This window comes from Gopherus evgoodei, chromosome 3, assembly GCF_007399415.2.
Source record: "Gopherus evgoodei ecotype Sinaloan lineage chromosome 3, rGopEvg1_v1.p, whole genome shotgun sequence".
Classification (NCBI taxonomy): domain Eukaryota; kingdom Metazoa; phylum Chordata; order Testudines; family Testudinidae; genus Gopherus; species Gopherus evgoodei.
In genome coordinates, this window is record NC_044324.1 from 9,382,668 (window position 1) to 9,401,257 (window position 18,590).

General features: G+C 56.2%; 1 protein-coding gene across 3 annotated transcripts in view; it reads left to right on the forward strand.

Moving 5' to 3' along the window:
* Positions 1-925: 925 nt before the first annotated feature.
* Positions 926-18,590, forward strand: part of GTF3C2 (general transcription factor IIIC subunit 2) — a 43,910-nt gene continuing 26,245 nt past the window's right edge. The window contains exons 1-6 of one of the 3 annotated variants that reach the window (XM_030554946.1): positions 926-988; positions 4,769-5,144; positions 10,727-11,030; positions 17,421-17,515; positions 17,965-18,042; positions 18,333-18,431. In XM_030554946.1, the coding sequence (XP_030410806.1) occupies positions 4,834-5,144; positions 10,727-11,030; positions 17,421-17,515; positions 17,965-18,042; positions 18,333-18,431 (887 nt within the window). In that variant the 5' untranslated portion in view covers positions 926-988; positions 4,769-4,833. Of the gene's footprint in view, positions 989-1,218; positions 1,303-4,447; positions 4,612-4,768; positions 5,145-10,726; positions 11,031-17,420; positions 17,516-17,964; positions 18,043-18,332; positions 18,432-18,590 lie in introns of those variants that run through there. The other 2 variants (XM_030554945.1, XM_030554947.1) reach the window with 2 other exon arrangements.

Genomic DNA, 18,590 nt, shown 5'->3' on the forward strand with positions numbered 1-18,590 from the left:
CTCTCAGAGTGCCCAGCACCCCTGCCCCCCGCCTGCCCCCAGGGGAACCAGCCCCGCCCCCACGGGCTCCTCTCAGAGTGCCCAGCCCCCCCGCGTGTGCCCCCAGGGGAACCAACCCCACCCCCACAGGCTCCTCTCAGGGTACCCAGCGCCCCTGCCCCCCGCCTGCCCCCAGGGGAACCAGCCCCACCCCCACAGGCTCCTCTCAGAGTACCCAGCCCCCCCCCCCCGCCAGGGGAACCAGCCCCGCCCCCACGGGCTCCTCTCAGAGTGCCCAGCCCCCCCGAGGGGAACCAGCCCCGCCCCCACGGGCTCCTCTCAGAGTGCCCAGCCCCCCCCAGGGGAACCAGCCCCGCCCCCACGGGCTCCTCTCAGAGTGCCCAGCCCCCCCCGGGGAACCAGCCCCGCCCCCACGGGCTCCTCTCAGAGTGCCCAGCCCCCCCGAGGGGAACCAGCCCCGCCCCCACGGGCTCCTCTCAGAGTGCCCAGCCCCCCCCAGGGGAACCAGCCCCGCCCCCACGGGCTCCTCTCAGAGTGCCCAGCCCCCCCCCGGGGAACCAGCCCCGCCCCCACGGGCTCCTCTCAGAGTGCCCAGCCCCCCCGAGGGGAACCAGCCCCGCCCCCACGGGCTCCTCTCAGAGTGCCCAGCCCCCCCCCCAGGGGAACCAGCCCCGCCCCCACGGGCTCCTCTCAGAGTGCCCAGCCCCCCCCCGGGGAACCAGCCCCGCCCCCACGGGCTGTGTCCCAGGATCCGGCTCCAGGCGGCGCCTCGGCGCCGGGCGGGGCTCGCGCTGCTGCGGGCGGGGCCTGGCGAGGGGCGGGGCCGCACATGCAGATCCGAGAGCGAGCGGAGCATTGTGGGAGCGAGACAGCGGCCGCTCCCACGGGCTGCCGGGGACGCCGCCGGAAGTGACGCCAGGGAGCGCCGCGCGCCTGCGGAGCGGCCATCTTGGGGAGCCGGCTCCGCGCGCGCCGCCGGGGAGCTGAGGTGAGGGCGGCGGGGCCGGAGGCGGAGTGACCCCCGAGCCCGCCCCGGAGCCATGCGGGCGGCGCCGGCCTGAGGCCCGCGGGCGCTGATGGCGGCTCGTGCCGCAGCCGGGGCCATGGGGGTGGCGGGCGCGGGGCCCCGCGGGACCCTGCGCTCGGAGCCGCCCTGTGCCGCGGAGGCCGCCGCGGGGCCGTCCGCCCCGGGGGGCCGGGCCGCGCTGCGGCAGGAGCCGAGCCGCCGCCGCGCGACAGGACGCGGATCCCGAGGGAGCGAGGGGCCGGGGCCGGGGCCGGGCTCCCCGCAGGCTGCCGCCCGTACGTACCCGCCTCCCGCCTCCCGCCTCGAGTCCCAGCCCGGCTCTGCGCGGGGAGCCCCCCGCAGCGCCCCCGCCAGCCTGCCCCCCCCTCACGGAGCGCCCCCGTCACCCCGTCCCAGTGCTGCGGCCTGACACAGCTCTGCGCGCCTCCCCCCCCGAGTCACCCCGCACACAGCGCCCCCGCCAGCCTGCCCCCCCGCACGGAGCGCCCCCGCCAGCCTGCCCCCCCGCACGGAGCGCCCCCGCCAGCCTGCCCCCCCGCACGGAGCGCCCCCGTCGCCCCGTCCCAGTGCTGCGGCCTGACACAGCTCTGCGCAGGGAACCCCCGCATGTCACCCTGCGCCGGCAGCCTGGGCCCCCATCCCTCTGTCCTAGCGCTGGCCCCTCCTAAGTCACCCCAACACAGCTCTGCTGCCCCCCGTCTGGGGACTGGTCCTGCTTTGAGCAGGGGGTTGGACTGGATACCTCCTGAGGTCCCTTCCAACCCTCGTCTTCGATGATTCTAGTCTCTGAGACAGCTCTGCTGCCCCCCCCCCGCTCTGCTACCCCCCCCCCCCGCTCTGCTACCCCCCCGTCGCCCCATCCCAGCGCTGGGGCGTGACACAGCTCTGCTGCACCCCCCCTTCCCCGAATCACCCTGACACAGTCTTCCTGGCCCACCATCACCCTGACACCCCTGCTGCCCCACTGTCACCCCGTCCCAGCGCTGGGGCCCAGACAGCTCTGCTGAGGCCCTCCCCCGGAGTCACCCTGTGCCAACTCTGCCACTCTCCCCCACACTCTATTCTGCTGCCCCCTAGTCACTGCGTCTCAGGGCTGGGCTCCAGACAGCTCTGCTGCCCCTCCCCCACCGTCACCCCGTCCCAGCGCTGGTGCTCAGACAACTCTGCTGCCTCCCCCCCCCCCGAGTCACCCCGACACAGCTCTGCTGGCCCCCACCAAATCACCCCATCCCAGTACTGGGGCCTGACACAGCTCTGCCCCCCACCCCCCCGTCACCCTGTCCCAGCGGTGGGGCCCAGACAGCTCTGCTGAGGCCCTCCCCCGGAGTCACCCTGTGCCAACTCTGCCACCCTCCCCCACACTCTATTCTGCTGCCCCCTAGTCACTGCGTCTCAGGGCTGGGCTCCAGACAGCTCTGCTGCCCCTCCCCCACCGTCACCCCGTCCCAGCGCTGGTGCTCAGACAACTCTGCTGCCTCCCCCCCCCCCCCCCGAGTCACCCCGACACAGCTCTGCTGGCCCCCACCAAATCACCCCATCCCAGTACTGGGGCCTGACACAGCTCTGCCCCCCACCCCCCCGTCACCCTGTCCCAGCGGTGGGGCCCGACACAGCTCTGCCCCCCTCCCCCACCGTCACCCCGTCCCAGCGCTGGTGCTCAGACAACTCTGCTGCCCCCCCCCCCGAGTCACCCCGGCACAGCTCTGCTGGCCCCCACCAAATCACCCCATCCCAGTACTGGGGCCTGACACAGCTCTGCCCCCCACCCCCCCGTCACCCTGTCCCAGCGGTGGGGCCCGACACAGCTCTGCTTCTGGGTGGAGCGTTAAGGGGTCTGCTCTGAGGTGGGCTGAGTTCAACAGGGGAATTGTGGCAGGAACCTGGAGCATGCAATAGTGGATTCTCAGTGCTGCAGGATCCAAGACGTGGCACATGTGTGAGACCCCAGGAGGGAAACACACTAATGAATTGTGAGCTGCTGACAAGACCCTATACAGTCTCCCCCCACTTGCTGTCTCTCATCTGGAGGGTATCAGAGCGCTCTGGAACATCTGCCTTACACCAGGGTGTGACCCCCGTTTGATTGCTAGGAGACTGGGGGGAAGGGACTTGCCAGATTATGTGGCAGTGGAGAGGATAAATCCCAGGCTTCGTAGGTCCAAGTCCAGTGCTTCAATCCCAAGTATACCTTTCCTCTCACTCAGTCCCCTGTGCTCTTTGTCCTGTACAGGATCCTTGTTCAGTTCCTGTTCTATGCTGTGCGTGGTTAAACAGCTGCCAGGCTCCCCTGCTGGTGGCTGCATTACAGTGGTGCTTTCTGTTGTAGCCAGAGCGCCAGCTCTCATTTAGCTTGCCTGAGCCTTTCTGTTGCAAGCCCCCAGTTTTGGGTTGTCATAGCATAACTCTGAAATGTCCATCTTTAGGCCTGCGAGGGCCCGGGTCTTGGCTCAGGACCTTTTTGAGAATTTGAATCAAAGCCTGTTTAGATTTGGAGGCCATGTGGGCAACTTTCCCGTGTGAGCATCTGCCTGCTGCTGAAGTCAGGAGAGCTCTGGGACTGACCAGTGGAAATCGCCCTCTGCGTGCACAGTTTGGGAGCTTTCTAAGTGCTGGCACACTGCACTGAGCCACAGACTCAGCTCATGGAGTCTCCTGAATTAGGCCATGTTGAGGGAAAACGGAGACCCTCTTGGTCTTCCATTCCTCCTTACCTGAGAGCTTCTCCCTCAATAATCCTCCAGAAAAAAAGGATATCTCCATTATTTTCTTTCATCTCCTAGAACTGGAGGGACCCTGAAAGGTCATTGAGTCCAGCCCCCTGCCCTCACTAGCAGGACCAATTTTTGCCCCAGATCCCTAAGTGGCCCCCTCAAGGACTGAACTCACAACCCTGGGTTTAGCAGGCCAATGCTCAAACCACTGAGCTATCCCTCTGTGAGCTTCCCAGTTTAAATAAGACCTGACTTTTCTCCTCTCTCCCACTCCGCATAGGGTGGTGAGAGAGCCTTATCCCATGGAAAGCTTGTGGTAGAGTCAGGAACAGAACCTAGCTCTCTGGGATTGCAGAGCACTAGATCACAGCACCTGATAGGTGGACTTGGCTCTGCCTGCTCATGCAGCTGCTCCTGGTTCTCCGCTAGTTGAGTACCTTACGATTGGCTGCTGCAGAAGGGCCAGGGAGGTGAAAAGCATTGGCATGGGAGAGGGAGGGCATGGGCAGGAGGGGCTGTGGCTGTGGCTGGAGTGATTTAGTTTCTAGTCTTAGCTCTTATTCTATCGCTCTGTGTTCTGCAGTCCTGTTGACCTCACCCATCACTCGCCTCGTATGCTCTGCTGGTGCCCTACAGCCCAACCATTTGGCACAGGGACTTTCTTCTCTTTCAGATAACCCAGGGCTCCTTCATCCTGCAAGGCCCTGTCAAACATGAAATGATCCAAGTCAGTTTGTTATCTGACACTAGACACCTGGCCTTGGAGAGAGCCCCTCCCCAGAGGGGTCCCTGTGGCTGAGGAGTGCCCTGGGAAGGAGCAGAGTGGTTGAGCTTGCCCTGATAGCTGCTGGAACCTGGGCTTAACCAGAGAGGGTCAGTGCCTGACTGCTTCAAAGCAAAGGCCTTTGTGTCTGCAAAAGGTGCCCTGTCACCCCTACTCTTGTGGGCAGCAAGACAGCTTTGGGTGGGAGAGGTGAATGGTGAGCTGAGCTGCACGTCACTGACATCTGGTCCTCCTTTCTTTGGCCAGGTGAGCTTCCAGCGCTGGTGGGCTTGGACGTCTCAGCCCACCCTGAAGGGGGATTGGCAGCTGCCATGCCCAAGAGGAAGCCTGTCCGAAGCCGAAAATCTAAAAGGAAACCACCTGCCAGCAAGCGTCCAGCCCGGGCGGAAGCTGAGGGGCATGGGGCGGGGGTCTCAGAGAATGAGCCCGCCTCGCCTGTGAAAGTGCCAAAGAAACGAGGCCGTAAGTCCAAAGCAGAGCTGCTCCTGCTGAAGCTGTCGCAGGGTCTGGACTGCCAAGCACCGGAGCCTATCTGTGTGCAGAAGATACTGGGGAGCAACGAGGCACCTGACGGCTTGGAGGCCACACCCAGTGGGCGCCCCAAGAGGCGGGCGGCTAAAGTGTAAGAGTGGGTGTGGGGGGGTGAGGAATAGATGTGCACTAGGGGCAAGGGTGCTAGTGCCAGTGTAAGAGTGCCCTTGGGGGCAGAGCAGGCATCATTTCTTTGTCCTGGGTTTATACAGCTCCTAGCGCTATTGGGCCCTGGTCCATGGCTGGGCTCCTAGGTCCTGTGGTACTACAAAGAATCAGTAGGAGGAGGTGAGGCTGTGCAGCTGGACATGGTGCTCTTGGGGCAGGTTCTGTTCCTAGAACTCCTCTGTGTGCTCTCTTGGGAAGGTGTCAGGGAGTCCCCGGGTGATGCTCTGGAACTGCTCCCCACAAAGCCAGTCAGGACTTTGGGGAGCCTCCTCTGCCTTGGAGCAGACTGTCTTTAGGGCAGGAAGCTCACACGTAGCATTCAGCATGTGCCCCTCCATGTGCTTCCCACAGCGAGTCCACCCAGTCGGGGTCCTGGGGAAGCCAGAGGGTCCTGCACGCCCACCTTGCAGTCAGACATGACTCTCAGCCAGCCAGTAAGACAGAGGTTTATTAAGATGACAGGAACACAATCCAAAACAGGTCTTGCCAGTACAGACAAGAAGACCCCCCTTAGTTAGGTCCATCTGGGGCCCCAGGGAGGCCCCAGCCCCGCTGGGAGGCCTGAGCCTCCTCAGGGCTCCCCTCCATTTTCCAGCCAGCTTCCAAAAACTACCAAAGCCCCTCCAGCCCCTCCTCTCTGGGCTTCGACTCCTTCCTGGGCCAGGAGGTCACCTGATATCTCTCTCTCCGACACCTTTACTATCCCCTAAGGGAGAAGGACCTGGCCATTAGTTGCCAGGCGACAAAGGGTCGGCCAGAGCTGAGGCCCCCACACAGTATTCAGAGGGAACATTAAAACCAGTCCCACTTCGTCACAGAAGGCACCTGGGAAAGTCACAAGAACAGGCATAAAACTGCTGTGTAGGTGGTTTGGGCTGCTTGGTGAAGCACACCGAGCTAGGGAAGCCAGGGGCCAGATTGACTGTGCTCTGTGGGGCCTGGTTTTCAATGCAATAGGCTGTCTGATCGGATTTGTAGGGCTGCTGCTTGCCATGCTGCGCTCTGGGCTGCAGTCAGCAGACTGATCGGGGAATCCATTCCCATGAGCTGCAGTTACTCACTGCCTTCACCCCCCAAACACACATGCATGTTCCCTGCAGAGGACAGTCTTTCTGGACATGGGGTGGTATTGGCTAGTTGTGGAGCTGATTTCACTGCTCTGTCCCCAGAGGGGCCCCTGGGAGGGCAGTGCTGCTGGCTGAACAGGAAATGGCCGTGGGATGCTGACGGTTCAGGCCTGGGTGGGAGAGCTCAAGGGGCTGAACACCTGCCAGTTCAGCAACTCTCATCTGAAAATTCACTGACAAAACAGTCGTTAGCCCAGAGATAAGGTTGCCCGGTGACATTTGATGCCCTTCCACATCATTGAGTTTGGTAAAACTCAAACCCAGGAAATAGAATTACGGCGCATGCCTGTGTAACCTTAACTCTGCCCCCTATTCTGGGGCTGGCACTAGCCACAGGAAGGTCTTGCCTTAGTTATAGCTGTATTGAATGATGGATACATTAGTTGGAACAGCTTGGCAGAGCTGAGAGTGTAATATGAGGCGATCTGGGGGGCTGTGGCCCTCTGGGCTGTTTGTGAGCCCCTCTCCCTGACCCCTGTGTGTGTGATCAAAGGAAAGAGGTACTTGTGTGCCTTAGGAGATTCAGCAGCCCTCACGTCAGTATTCCATCGTGTATGCTTTGTCAGGAGCAGGGCATGGGTCTTCTGGCAATGGGGATGGCCAGCAGTTTGTGGGAGGTGAGTGGCTGTGGGTTTAATGAAGAGTGAGTGGAAGCAGAGTGCTGGATAGCCCCATGTGTGTAGGGGTGAAGGCACTGTGAAATGTAGCAGGGTGATGGTCTTTCTATGGAGCAAGCTGTGTTTGAATGAGCTCTCCTGTTCAGTACCATGCAAAGGGAGAGTGCGAGTAAGCATTCAATGAGTCTGTTGGGGTGTTGCTCAGAGGACAGAGCTAAGGCTGCATGAGCGTGTACCCGAACTCAATATTTCTTGGCTTTCAGAAGCTGGAGTTTTGATGGACTCAACATTCTAGAAAGGTGCAAGATACCACCAGACAACTGCGCCTCTGCATTGATGTTTTAGTCAGTGAACTTCCTAGTTTCTTCGCATGTGGTGTTGGTAGTTCAGGTCACCTAGGCAGATGTAGGGGGTGCAGCTCAGACAATGATAACACCTAGCCCTGGCATAGCACTTTGCATCAGTACATTGCAGTTTTCGCCCAGGTCACCCAGCCGGCCAGTGGCAGAGCTGGGAATAGAGCCCAGGTCTCCTGAGTCCCCATCAGCAACCCTGTGGGCTAGTGATGTGATGCCAGAGGGTATGTCTACACTGCAATGTAAGCCCAGAGCTAGTGGGACTCCAGTCAGCTGACCCGAACTAGGGAACCCTGGGCCTGAGCGTCTGCATTGTATTTTACCCTTCATTAAGGCTTTTCTAATCTCTGCTTGATCCTAGGGCTCTAGTGTCCACACTGCAGTACGCAGACCCTAGTCAAAGTAACTATCCCAGAGTCCCTAGCACCCCGGCATGTGTCCACCCTAGTACTAGGACCGTGGTGCACTGCAGGGAAAACTTTATTGCCCATCCTGCACATTACAGGAAGGTTGAAGCTGCTCATTTTGCAAAAGGTTTGATCTGTTCGCTCTCCACTGCAGACCCAGGAGGCTCTCTGACAGCGCACTTGCAGATTGGTGATCAGCAGAGAATGGGTTGATGCTGACCTGAGTTGCTGCTGTTCACAGAGGGTGGGGGGCTTTCGTTTTCAATAGAGTGGATTGCAGAGTGTTGGGATAGAGAGGACTAAGGAGGTTATCCCATGGAATTGAGATACTGCTGGCTGAATCCTGGGACCTGGCTCAAGCAATTGCAGGGTAGACAGAAGGTGAGGCTAGGCTAGAGCCCAGGCTCAAACACAGGCTTACGTTGCAGTATAGACATTCCCTAAGTGGCCCACCCCCTGCCCTTTGTTATCATGGACTGGGAATAATGGCCATGATTGGAATATTTGCAGTGTTCAGTTCCGACCAGGGCTACAGAGAGATTTCAAACACAGCTGGTCTAGCTACCAAGAGTGTGACCCTTTTATACATGATGGTTATGGGAACTTTAAACCTGGTGCCTGTGTCTCCGTCCCCTGTAATGTATAACAAGCACTCTCCAAGTATGTGGTCCTACCTTCCGGCCGGCATTGCCAGCTCACCCTCCTCCCTTCCCTTCCCCATTAGTTAGAAGCCAGTTGTGCACAAAAAAAACTTTTGAGAAAAATAGCCATAGTTCTGGTATATCCAGATTCCCAGCACAGGAGAACCCGGAAAGCATGGGATGGTCTATGGGGTGTGATGTGGCCCATCCATATGATGGTCTCAGCTTGAACGAGAGCACCATGAAGATGAATACAGCCTGAAACAACAGTTTTGGGAAGTGTGCACTGCTTCATTTCTCTCAGTTTGCATCCCCACTCCCCCTCCTTCAGCAGTCTGTGATGTGCCCCAGGTATGCCCGGTCTCAGCAGTGTGTTCTTGGTACATGCACCTAGCATGCCTGTTCTCAGTGCCACACCCAGAGGCCAGGGTTTCCCCACATGGGGCAAGGAGAGGGTCTTTGATAGCTCCCCCAATCCCATGAGAGATGGGAAGGAGAGGGCCCAGACACCCCTAGGGTGTCAGGCCTCCTGCAGATCTTGGCCCATAATGAGGGAGGGTATCAGACTTCTATAGAAGGGCAGGGCCTCCCAAGATCCTGCCTCATCCTCTGCCATTTACCCCCATTTCCATCTTCCAAGTGTCCCAAGGCTCCAAACTCACCTACCACCCATCCCTGTTTATCTCCCCTCACCTCCCAGCAAGTATTTGCATGTCTGATTTAAAAACAAAACCACACTGCCAGACTCTGATTTCAGCAACATGCCTTCAAACCTTTTCCTGATTTCTGCCCTCCGTGGGATCTCAGCTGACTCTGCCTGGTTGAGGCAGAATTAAAGCCTCTGTTTAGCCCTTTGAGCTAAGCTGGTGCACTGAGATTTTCCACGCTACAGATCCTTTTGTCTTCTCTGTGCATGTTCACTGGAATCTGTTTGGCTCATGAGCAGTTGGCACATGCCGAAAATGCGAAGTAAACCCTGTGATGAAACCATTCTGAATTTGGCTCCCACAGAGGGGCAGTGGGTGCCACAGACTAGTTGGGATTAATTCTCAAGAAACTGAGACTCTTGTGCCAGGATCAGAGCCCTGGTTTGATCCCCCAGGACTGGGCCAAAAAAAAGATGGGTAGAATATATTGACCTTTTTTAAAAAAAAAAAAAAAAAAAAGCTGCTCTCCCCACCCCCGCCTTCAGGGAGCTGTATCTCAGGAATCTTTGTCAACCCACATTTGGGTCACCAAAGCTAGCCCATACCCCTATGAGGCACACTGCATTTTAGGGCTATGTGAATAACTGCAGATTCCAAGAGTCCAGCTTTAAACAGAAACTGGTCTTAACCTTCACTCCAGCCAGCCTGGCTGTCTGCTATGTCGTCCCCCATGGTGGCCTCTCTAGAGTCCGTGGTGGGTGGGTTCTCTGCCCCTTGCTCGTGTTCCACAGGGCAGAAACCGACCAATTGTCCAAGAAAAGAGCAATCCCTGCTCCATCGTCCAAGCCAGCCACCCGTGAGGGGAGAGTGTGCCTCAGTCCCAGGGATCCTGGGCAAAGGGTGTAGGGCAGAAGCATCAGAGATCAGTCGCGTTGATGGCATCCCTTGGGGCACATAGAGGGTTTGTTGGCAACCAGCTTTTGGGTCATTGTGATGCTGAATGTCAGCAGTGAAGCAAGTTTTGAATATCGCGGTGCCCTAATGGCAGGGGTGGATATGCTGATGCTTGGTTGTGTGACACGAGCACTAGCCTGTAGCTTTGGAGCTGGAGTCTGTTGTTGTGCTGGCCAGGCCCAAAGGGCAGAGTTAAGGTTAAGCATGCACCTTTACCTCTGGCATTTCTTGACCCTTCTGCTTTCTCAGGTGTCTGCCATGGTCTCCTTGTTTAATTGTTTGCACAGAATTAATGCCTGGAATCACCCAGTGGCCTGGTCAGGGTCCCTTTTCCCTTTGCCTGTAGAGCTGATCTGAAGGAGCCAGAGTCTGGCTTTCTCTCTCCCTGGCTGTGATTGCTGTTCAGGGAAACAGCCAAGGCGGGCAGCGGTGCTTCTAGTCTCTAGGGGCCCTGGCTGACTCAGAGCAGCATTGCTGTGCTCTGTTGGAGCACCTGTGGGGGAAGATTGGCTTTCAGATCCAGTGTATGCTTTCCCACAGAGGGGCAAGCCATGTCTCTTGCATCCAGAGCTTGGCTGGGGTGTGTGAAGTTGCTGGTAAGGTTTGAGTCTGCAGTCCCGGTGCAGCCTGGTCCCTCTGGGCACCATTGGCAGAAATGCTCCTTCCCAGAGCACCAGGCTTGATGACTGTAGCCCAGGAAGAAGGCTAGAGGGGGCAGGGCAGCTCTCTTACCAGTGATGCCTTTGGTGCCCCCAGGGCCTTGCTTTACTTGCAGGAGCTGGCCGAGGAGCTGACATCGGTGTACCAACCTCTGGCTTCCAACGAGGGCCCCCAGGAATCAGAGTCCGACAGTTCGAGGAAGAAGCGCCGGAGCAGAAGGAGGAAAGAGGAGGAGACTGATGACGATGACCTCTCTCGGGATGTGGACTTTGTGCCCTCAGAGGAGGTGCTGCTGCAGGCAGCAGAGGAGGAGGACGAGAGTGACGTCCTGCTCAGTGAGGTCTCTGAGTCAGAGCCAGAGGCTGTCCGAGGCCGCACCCCGAGGATGCCGTCAGCAGGGGTAACAGCATCCTCTTCGCCTTGCTCCATTGTCACACCAGCCCTGGGTTAATGTTGGGGAGGAGTGGGCTGGCCACTGAGCCTTGATATGCACACATGCTCAAACCCAACATGCGCACGCGCACACACACACACACACACACACACACACCCCGCCATGTGTATGGGGCAGAGCGGGAAGGGAGTCAGTCAGCTCCTGAGCTCTGAATCCTAAAGTGGACACCCTCCCCCTGGGTGTATAGAGCATGGCTGTGGGGGAGGGAAGCAGTCCCTCCTGGGTGCGGGGGGGGGGCGCTCTGAGACATGGTATGGAGGCAGAGCTGCCTGTTTAAAGGGACTCGAACTCCCTGTTTGAACATAGGGCCTAGGACTAGCAGGGAGCCGCTGGTCCCCCGAGGTCGCAGGCAGCCCCTTTGTGAGTTTGTCAAGCTCCATCTTAAAGCCAGAGAGGTGGTTTGCTCCCACAGCTTCTGTTGGGAATCTGTTCCCGACCCTCCCTCCGATGGTCCAAAACTTTCTCCTCTCCAGCCTCAGCATGTTCATGGTCAGCTTATCCCTGTTTGGTCTTGTGCCAGCATTGGCCTTTAGCTTCAGCGGCTCTCCCCTGTCTTGGACATTCCCCATGCTGTATTCCTTGGGAGCAGTCAGATGCCCCCCCAGCCTATGTTTTGCTAGGGTAGTCAAAGTGCTGACAGCCTGCTCCCATAAGACAGGCCCTGCGTTCCGCTCATCAGCCTAGCAGCTCTTCTCTGCGCCTGCTCCCGTCTGAGTTCCTGTCTTGCACACGGGTAAACAGAGCTATACATGGTGTTCCAGATGAGTTGGCAGTTTTTCAAAGGGACACTATTAAGGGCCCAAAAGCAAGTTATTCTGCTGGTTAGGAAAGATAGAAAATGTGGCAAAAGACCATCTTGGCTTAACCACGAGATCTTGCGTGACCTACAAAATAAAAAGGCGGCATATAAAAAAAGGAAACTAGGTCAGATTACAAAGGATGAATATAGGCAAATAACACAGGAATGCAGAGGCAAGATTAGAAAGGCAAAGGCACAAAATGAGCTCAAACTAGCTATGGGAATAAAGGGAAACAAGAAGACTTTTTATCAATACATTAGAAGCAAGAGGAAGACCAAGGACAGGGTAGGCCCATTGCTCAGTGAAGAGGGGGAAACAGTAACGGGAGACTTGGAAATGGCAGAGATGCTTAATGACTTCTTTGTTTCGGTCTTCACTGAGAAGTCTGAAGGAATGTCTAATATAGTGAATGCTTACGGGAAGAGGGTAGGTTTAGAAGAGAAAATAAAAAAAGAGCAAGTAAAAAATCACTTAGAAAAGTTAGATGCCTGCAAGTCACCAGGGCCTGATGAAATGCATCCTAGAATACTCAAGGAGTTAATGGAAGAGGTATCTGAGCCTCTAGCTATTATCTTTGGGAAATCATGGGAGACGGGGGAGATTCCAGAAGACTGGAAGGGGGCAAATATAGTGCCCATCTATAAAAAGGGAAATAAAAACAACCCAGGAAACTACAGACTAGTTAGTTAAACTTCTGTGCCAGGGAAGATAATGGAGCAGGTAATTAAAGAAATCATCTGCAAACACTTGGAAGGTGGTAAGGTGATAGGGAATAGCCAGCATGGATTTGTAAAGAACAAATCGTGTCAAACTAATCTGATAGCGTTCTTTGGTAGGATAACGAGCCTTGTGGATAAGGGAGAAGCGGTGGATGTGATATACCTAGACTTTAGTAAGGCATTTGATACAGTCTCGCATGATATTCTTATAGATAAACCAGGAAAGTACAATTTAGATGGGGCTACTATAAGGTGGGTGCATAACTGGCTGGATAACCGTACTCAGAGAGTAGTTATTAATGGCTCCCAGTCCTGCTGGAAAGGTATAACAAGTGGGGTTCCACAGGGGTCTGTTTTGGGACCGGCTCTGTTCAATATCTTCATCAACGATTTAGATGTTGGCATAGAAAGTACACTTATTAAGTTTGCGGACGATACCAAACTGGGAGGGATTGCAACTGCTTTAGAGGACAGGGTCAAAATTCAAAATGATCTGGACAAATTGGAGAAATGGTCTGAGGTAAACAGGATAAAGTTCAATAAAGATAAATACAAAGTGCTCCACTTAGGAAGGAACAATCACTTTCACACATACAGAATGGGAAGAGACTGTCTAGGAAGGAGTATGGCAGAAAGAGATCTAAGGGTCATAATAGACCACAAGCTTAATATGAGTCAACAGTGTGACACTGTTGCAAAAAAAGCAAACGTGATTCTGGGATGCATTAACAGGTGTGTTGTAAACAAGACACGAGAAGTCATTCTTCCGCTTTACTCTGCGCTGGTTAGGCCTCAACTGGAGTATTGTGTCCAGTTCTGGGCACCGCATTTCAAGAAAGATGTGGAGAAATTGGAGAGGGTCCAGAGAAGAGCAACAAGAATGAGTAAAGGTCTTGAGAACATGACCTATGAAGGAAGGCTGAAGGAATTGGGTTTGTTTAGTTTGGAAAAGAGAAGACTGAGAGGGGACCTGATAGCAGTTTTCAGGTATCAAAAAGGGTGTCATCAGGAGGAGGGAGAAAACTTGTTCACCTTAGCCTCTAATGATAGAACAAGAAGCAATGGGCTTAAACTGCAGCAAGGGAGATTTAGGTTGGACATTAGGAAAACGTTCCTAACTGTCAGGGTAGTTAAACACTGGAATAGATTGCCTAGGGAGGTTGTGGACTCTCCATCTCTGGAGATATTTAAGAGTAGGTTAGATAAATGTCTATTAGGGATGGTCTAAACAGTATTTGGTCCTACCATGAGGGCAGGGGACTGGACTCGATGACCTCTCAAGGTCCCTTCCAGTCCTGGAGTCTATGAGGTCTTTACAAATGCTGTACACAAGGGCATTATTATTTTCTTCTCTCTGCTAGTGGTACCTCCCCTCTGAAGTCCTAGGGTTGTACAGCCACATCAAATTGATGGCTCACGGTCATCCTGTGATCCACCCATGCGCCCAGGTCTCTGCTAAGTGGCCATTTTATAGCATAAACTGTTGTTGTTTATCCCCACCTTGCACTTGGTACTATTGAATTTCACTCCAGTTGTCAAGGTCATCCAGTTCTTTTTATGTAATATTCTGATCCTCCACTGCATTGGCAGTGCCTCCCAACTTTGTCTCATCAACACAGTTCATTAGCGCACTCCTGGTTTTGTGCAAAAGTCATTAATGAAAAGATTAGAAAGATCAGTTCCGAGACTGATCCTTGAGGAACTCCCCTGTATCCTCCCTGTAGCCTAACTGTTCTCCTTTCAGCACAACCCATAAAAGAGGATAAAGGTTTATAAAATGTAGATGATGTTTCTGTGGAGTAGGCCAAGTGTGTGAGTAGGTAAGTGTGGGTTGTTCCTATGCAGCACAGTGGAAAGGGGGAGTGTGAGTATGTGTGTGATGAACCTATTGGGGCAGCACTCAGAGGGAAGTGTCCGGTTGAGAGGCCATGTCCCATAACCCTCTCTTTCCTGGTTTTCACAAGTTTGAGTTTTGCTGAACTCAACGTTCTAGAAGGGCAGGATATACCACTGTCAGCTGCATCTCTGCATGCATGAAGGCTTTGGTCAGTGAATTTCCTAGTTTTTTTTAATCAGGAGAAGTGATGTGGGTAGGAGTTAGTGGTCATTTAGGTAGTGGTCATTACATAAGTTTGCAGTCCAGACGCTGCTGTGGCCAGGTAATGAAGGGGATAACCTAAGTCTTTCATGGTGCTCTTCATCATTGTTTCAAGGAGGGAAAAATCATTATCCCCATTGTATAGATGCGGAAACTGAGGCATGGAGAGTTGGCTGTTACTCATCAGGTCAGTGGCGGAGCTGGGAATAGAGCCCAAGCTTTGAGTCACAGTCCACTGTTCTCATCACTGGCCCACACGGTTGCTATGTGACTCATAATTCCCATCTCCCCCCCCATCCCCTTTGCACTTAGTTACAGTGGATCAGGCATAACGGTCATGCTTTGAAATGCTTGTAATGTGTAGTTCCCAGCCCGGCTGGGAGGAGAAAGCCCAGCCATGGGCTGTGTCCCAAGAATGTGACAGCTTTATTACATGGTGGTTACAGGAATTAAGCATGTGAGAGAAGACTGGTGTGTGTCTCTCTGTCCCCCAAGTAATACCCCCCCCACTTCTAAGCTCCCCCCCACCCCTTCCCATCCCTTTAAGTCATTAGTGCGTGAGAAGCCAGTGGTGTACAGAAAGCAGCAATCAGTCAGCACTGGGGAATCCTGAAAGCATATGAGGTTCTGAGCAGTGTGAAGTGTCCCATTCGGCCCAGTGTGATGGGCTCAGCTGAAGGGAGACAGAAAAAGCCGAAACCTATAGCTCTGCTGTGCACTTCACCATTGCTGGGAGTTCTTTGGAACCAACTCCAGGACACAGCCCCAAGATCAGAGCTGCCAGACCTCAACATCCTACCAATCACATGGTGCAGGAGCTGGCATTCCCCAGATGACCTGATCCTGACTGGGCATCACATTCATCCCAGTGGCTGTTCCCATCCCCACACTTCCTGCTTCAGAAGCCTGTGATGTGCAGCAAGTACGCCCAGTCTCAGCTCTCACCCTGGTCTCAGCGGTGTGCTCTAGGCTCATGTGCCCGCCATGCCTCTTGGGAGCTCCCCACCCAGGGGACCAGGACCTCCGACATGCTGGCTCATATGGGGCAGGGAGAGAGGCTGAGATCCTGGCTGGAGTGGGGCTCTGCTTTGCTCCAGGAAGCCAAAGCCATCAGATCACAAGAGGGAGGCAGGGACATCCTCAGAGTAACCATGTTCCCCTGCTCATATGGGGGGAGAAGCCACTCCCCCCCCAGATCGCAGCACACACAGGAGATTAGGGAGAGGGCTTCAGGCCCCCCAGATCCTGGCTCATGTGAGGGGGGCGGGGGCTGGGAGGACCCTGTAGAAGGGCACAGAACCCTTGGATCCTGATGTACAACAGGAGGGGGGAGAATGGGGGCTGACAGGTGCCCTGCCCCTATTCTCCCTCACCCCTTTCCCAAGTCCTAGGCCAACCCTCCCAAATATTCACCCCCTCACCTGAGCCTTCTGATATTTCCCCCACGCCCCTTCCCAGCAAGCAGATGCGAGTCTGGTTTTTTCCAGAGTACTTTGCTTACATCCCTGGAAAGAAAGGTGTAAGCTACATGCTGTCTTCTCGGCCTCTTCAGCGACTGCCCTCTGGGATTAGACCTGCCCTGGGGTGGCTGGGTCAGGATCAGAGGCTGCTGCTTAGCCCTGGGGGCTAGGGTGACCAGATGTCCCAATTTTATAGGGACAGTCCCGATATTTGGGGCTTTTTTTTATATAGGCTCCTATTACCTCTGACCCACTGTCCCGATTTTTCACACTTGTTGTCTGGTCACCCTACCTGGGGCTCTGCAGCTACTGAGAGACTGCTGAGGCTGCAGGCCCTCCTGTTCCTCTGTCCACAATTACTGGGTGTGATCTGTGCTGCTCTGACATCGCAGGAGCACTAAACAGGCTGGGGACTGCGGCCCCTTGGAGCAGTGGTGAGAGGCGCTTCCAGGGGTAACTCTTTGCCAGGACCAGAGCCCTGCTTTGACTCCCAGCTCTGGCCCCAAAAAGTTGGCAGAACGTGGCAACCCTAACAAAAGCCCTTGTTGTCCTGGGGGGGCTGAGTCTCAGGAGCCCCTTTGTCCAGGAATTCAAGGTGTGGGGGCACTATACCTGCTCCCATCCCCAGGAAGCACCCTGACTTTCCGGAGAGTCTGCAGGAGTCAGCATTAACCAGAAAGCTGGTCTGCACTGGGATTGTAGTGCAGGGGGTGGCCTGTTGTACTAAGGCAGGTTTGCCAGTCCCAGGGGTTCAGAGGTTCTAACCGGTCTGGAGCTGATATGTTAATTACAGATCCTTGTTACCAGACTTGCTGGTTTGCACTGGGACAGTTCTTCCTGTCTGCTGGGTTGGCAGTTCTGGGGCTGACGCTGGCCAAGGCTGAGGCTGGGGTGTGGACACACACCTGCTGGTCCCTGCAGCTGGCCAGGACGGGCTGCACTTCTCCAGCTTGCCGCAGCCTTTGTGCTCCAACCAAGCCAGCAGGCTGAGCGGGGGCTCACGGCGGACACGGCCCTGGAGAGGGAGGGAGGGAGGGAGGGTAGGGGCTCCATGGGATGGCTGCATCCCCCTGCTTTCAGGGGTTTTGGGGATGGGTGGAGGGTGTGTTTTGGGGCTGCATCTGGGTCGTGAGTGGGTTGGTGGAGGGCAGGAACTAGCTGGGACTAATGGCATGGGTGTCTGGCCTGGGCTGGGACATCTCTTTGGTATGGCTGGATACCTAGCTTCTGGCTCTAACCCTGCTTTCTCCTATGCTCAGAAGTCCAAGCCCCAGTGCCGAGGGCTTGCTCCCAATGGCTTCCACAACTCCATCATGGCCCCTGTGTGGAAGTGTCCCAGCATCACCCGCAGCCTGTGAGTATGGCCACACTCATGCAAGTCTAGGGTGGGTGCTGAGAGGTGAGCACCTGGCCCTGGGGCTGTGACACGCTGGGTGACACGCACAGCTGGCTGGGCTGGTGTGCTGGAGGGACTGCAGGCTGTCTCTCCCAGGGGTCTTTTGGGTGGCAGGACCTGCCTGCCTGGGGTGGCATGGGTAAGGCTCCCTTGCCCCGCAGTCTGGGGCAGCAGGGCTGGGTGCATCAGCCTCTCTCAGGTGACTTGAGAAGGGGCAGGGAGCCCTTGGCAGAAGGATCCCTGGAGTAGTGAGTTTCAGGAGTGAGGGACGGGGGCCAGGCTGGGCTTGAATTCCCCACTGTCTTCCTGCCCCAGCCTGCAGCCCCTGCCTTTAGCCTGGGCGTATAGCAGCAGGGAGAGCAGCCAGGCAGGGGGCATGTGGGGTTCTGATGCCTTGTGCTCTGCAGGCGAGACCGGCACTACTCCTCCTGGGAATTCCCCGACTGGCTCCCTTCTACGCGCAAGTGGACATTTCTCTCGGAGAGGTAGGAGAATGGTCTTCCATAGGCCAGGGCAAGTCTGGGCATGGGGCGGTCCTGGCCTGGGGGCTGGAAATGGAGCAGTGGGTAAGGGGTGAATGCACAATATAGAGGCAGCTCCCTACACGGACCTCAGTGGTTGGCAGGTGTCCAATAATATAAGAGGGCCAGGCCGGAGCCCCCGGGGAGGGGGGTGCCGAGGACCAGGCCGGAGCCCCAAGCCAGGTTTGTTTCCCACATCAGGTCCTTGAGAGAGGAGACAGTGGCTGCTCATTGCTCTCCTTTTGCTCCTTCAGCGAATGTGCCCAGTACCTGCCGGGGGAGATGAAGTCTCCCCTCTTTTCCATCCAGCGGGAGGGTATCGAAGAAGATGGTGTCCTGTACCGCATCAACAGGTATAGCCCAGCCCCAGGGTCGCTGTCCAGAGCTGGGTCTGGCAGCTGGAGAGCTGTGCCTACTCCAGTATGGCTTGCTGGGCCTTGGCAACAACCCAGAGCGGCTTCTGCCCCTGAGATCTCGTGCAGCCACTGCCCGGTGCTGATGGGAATCGGGGC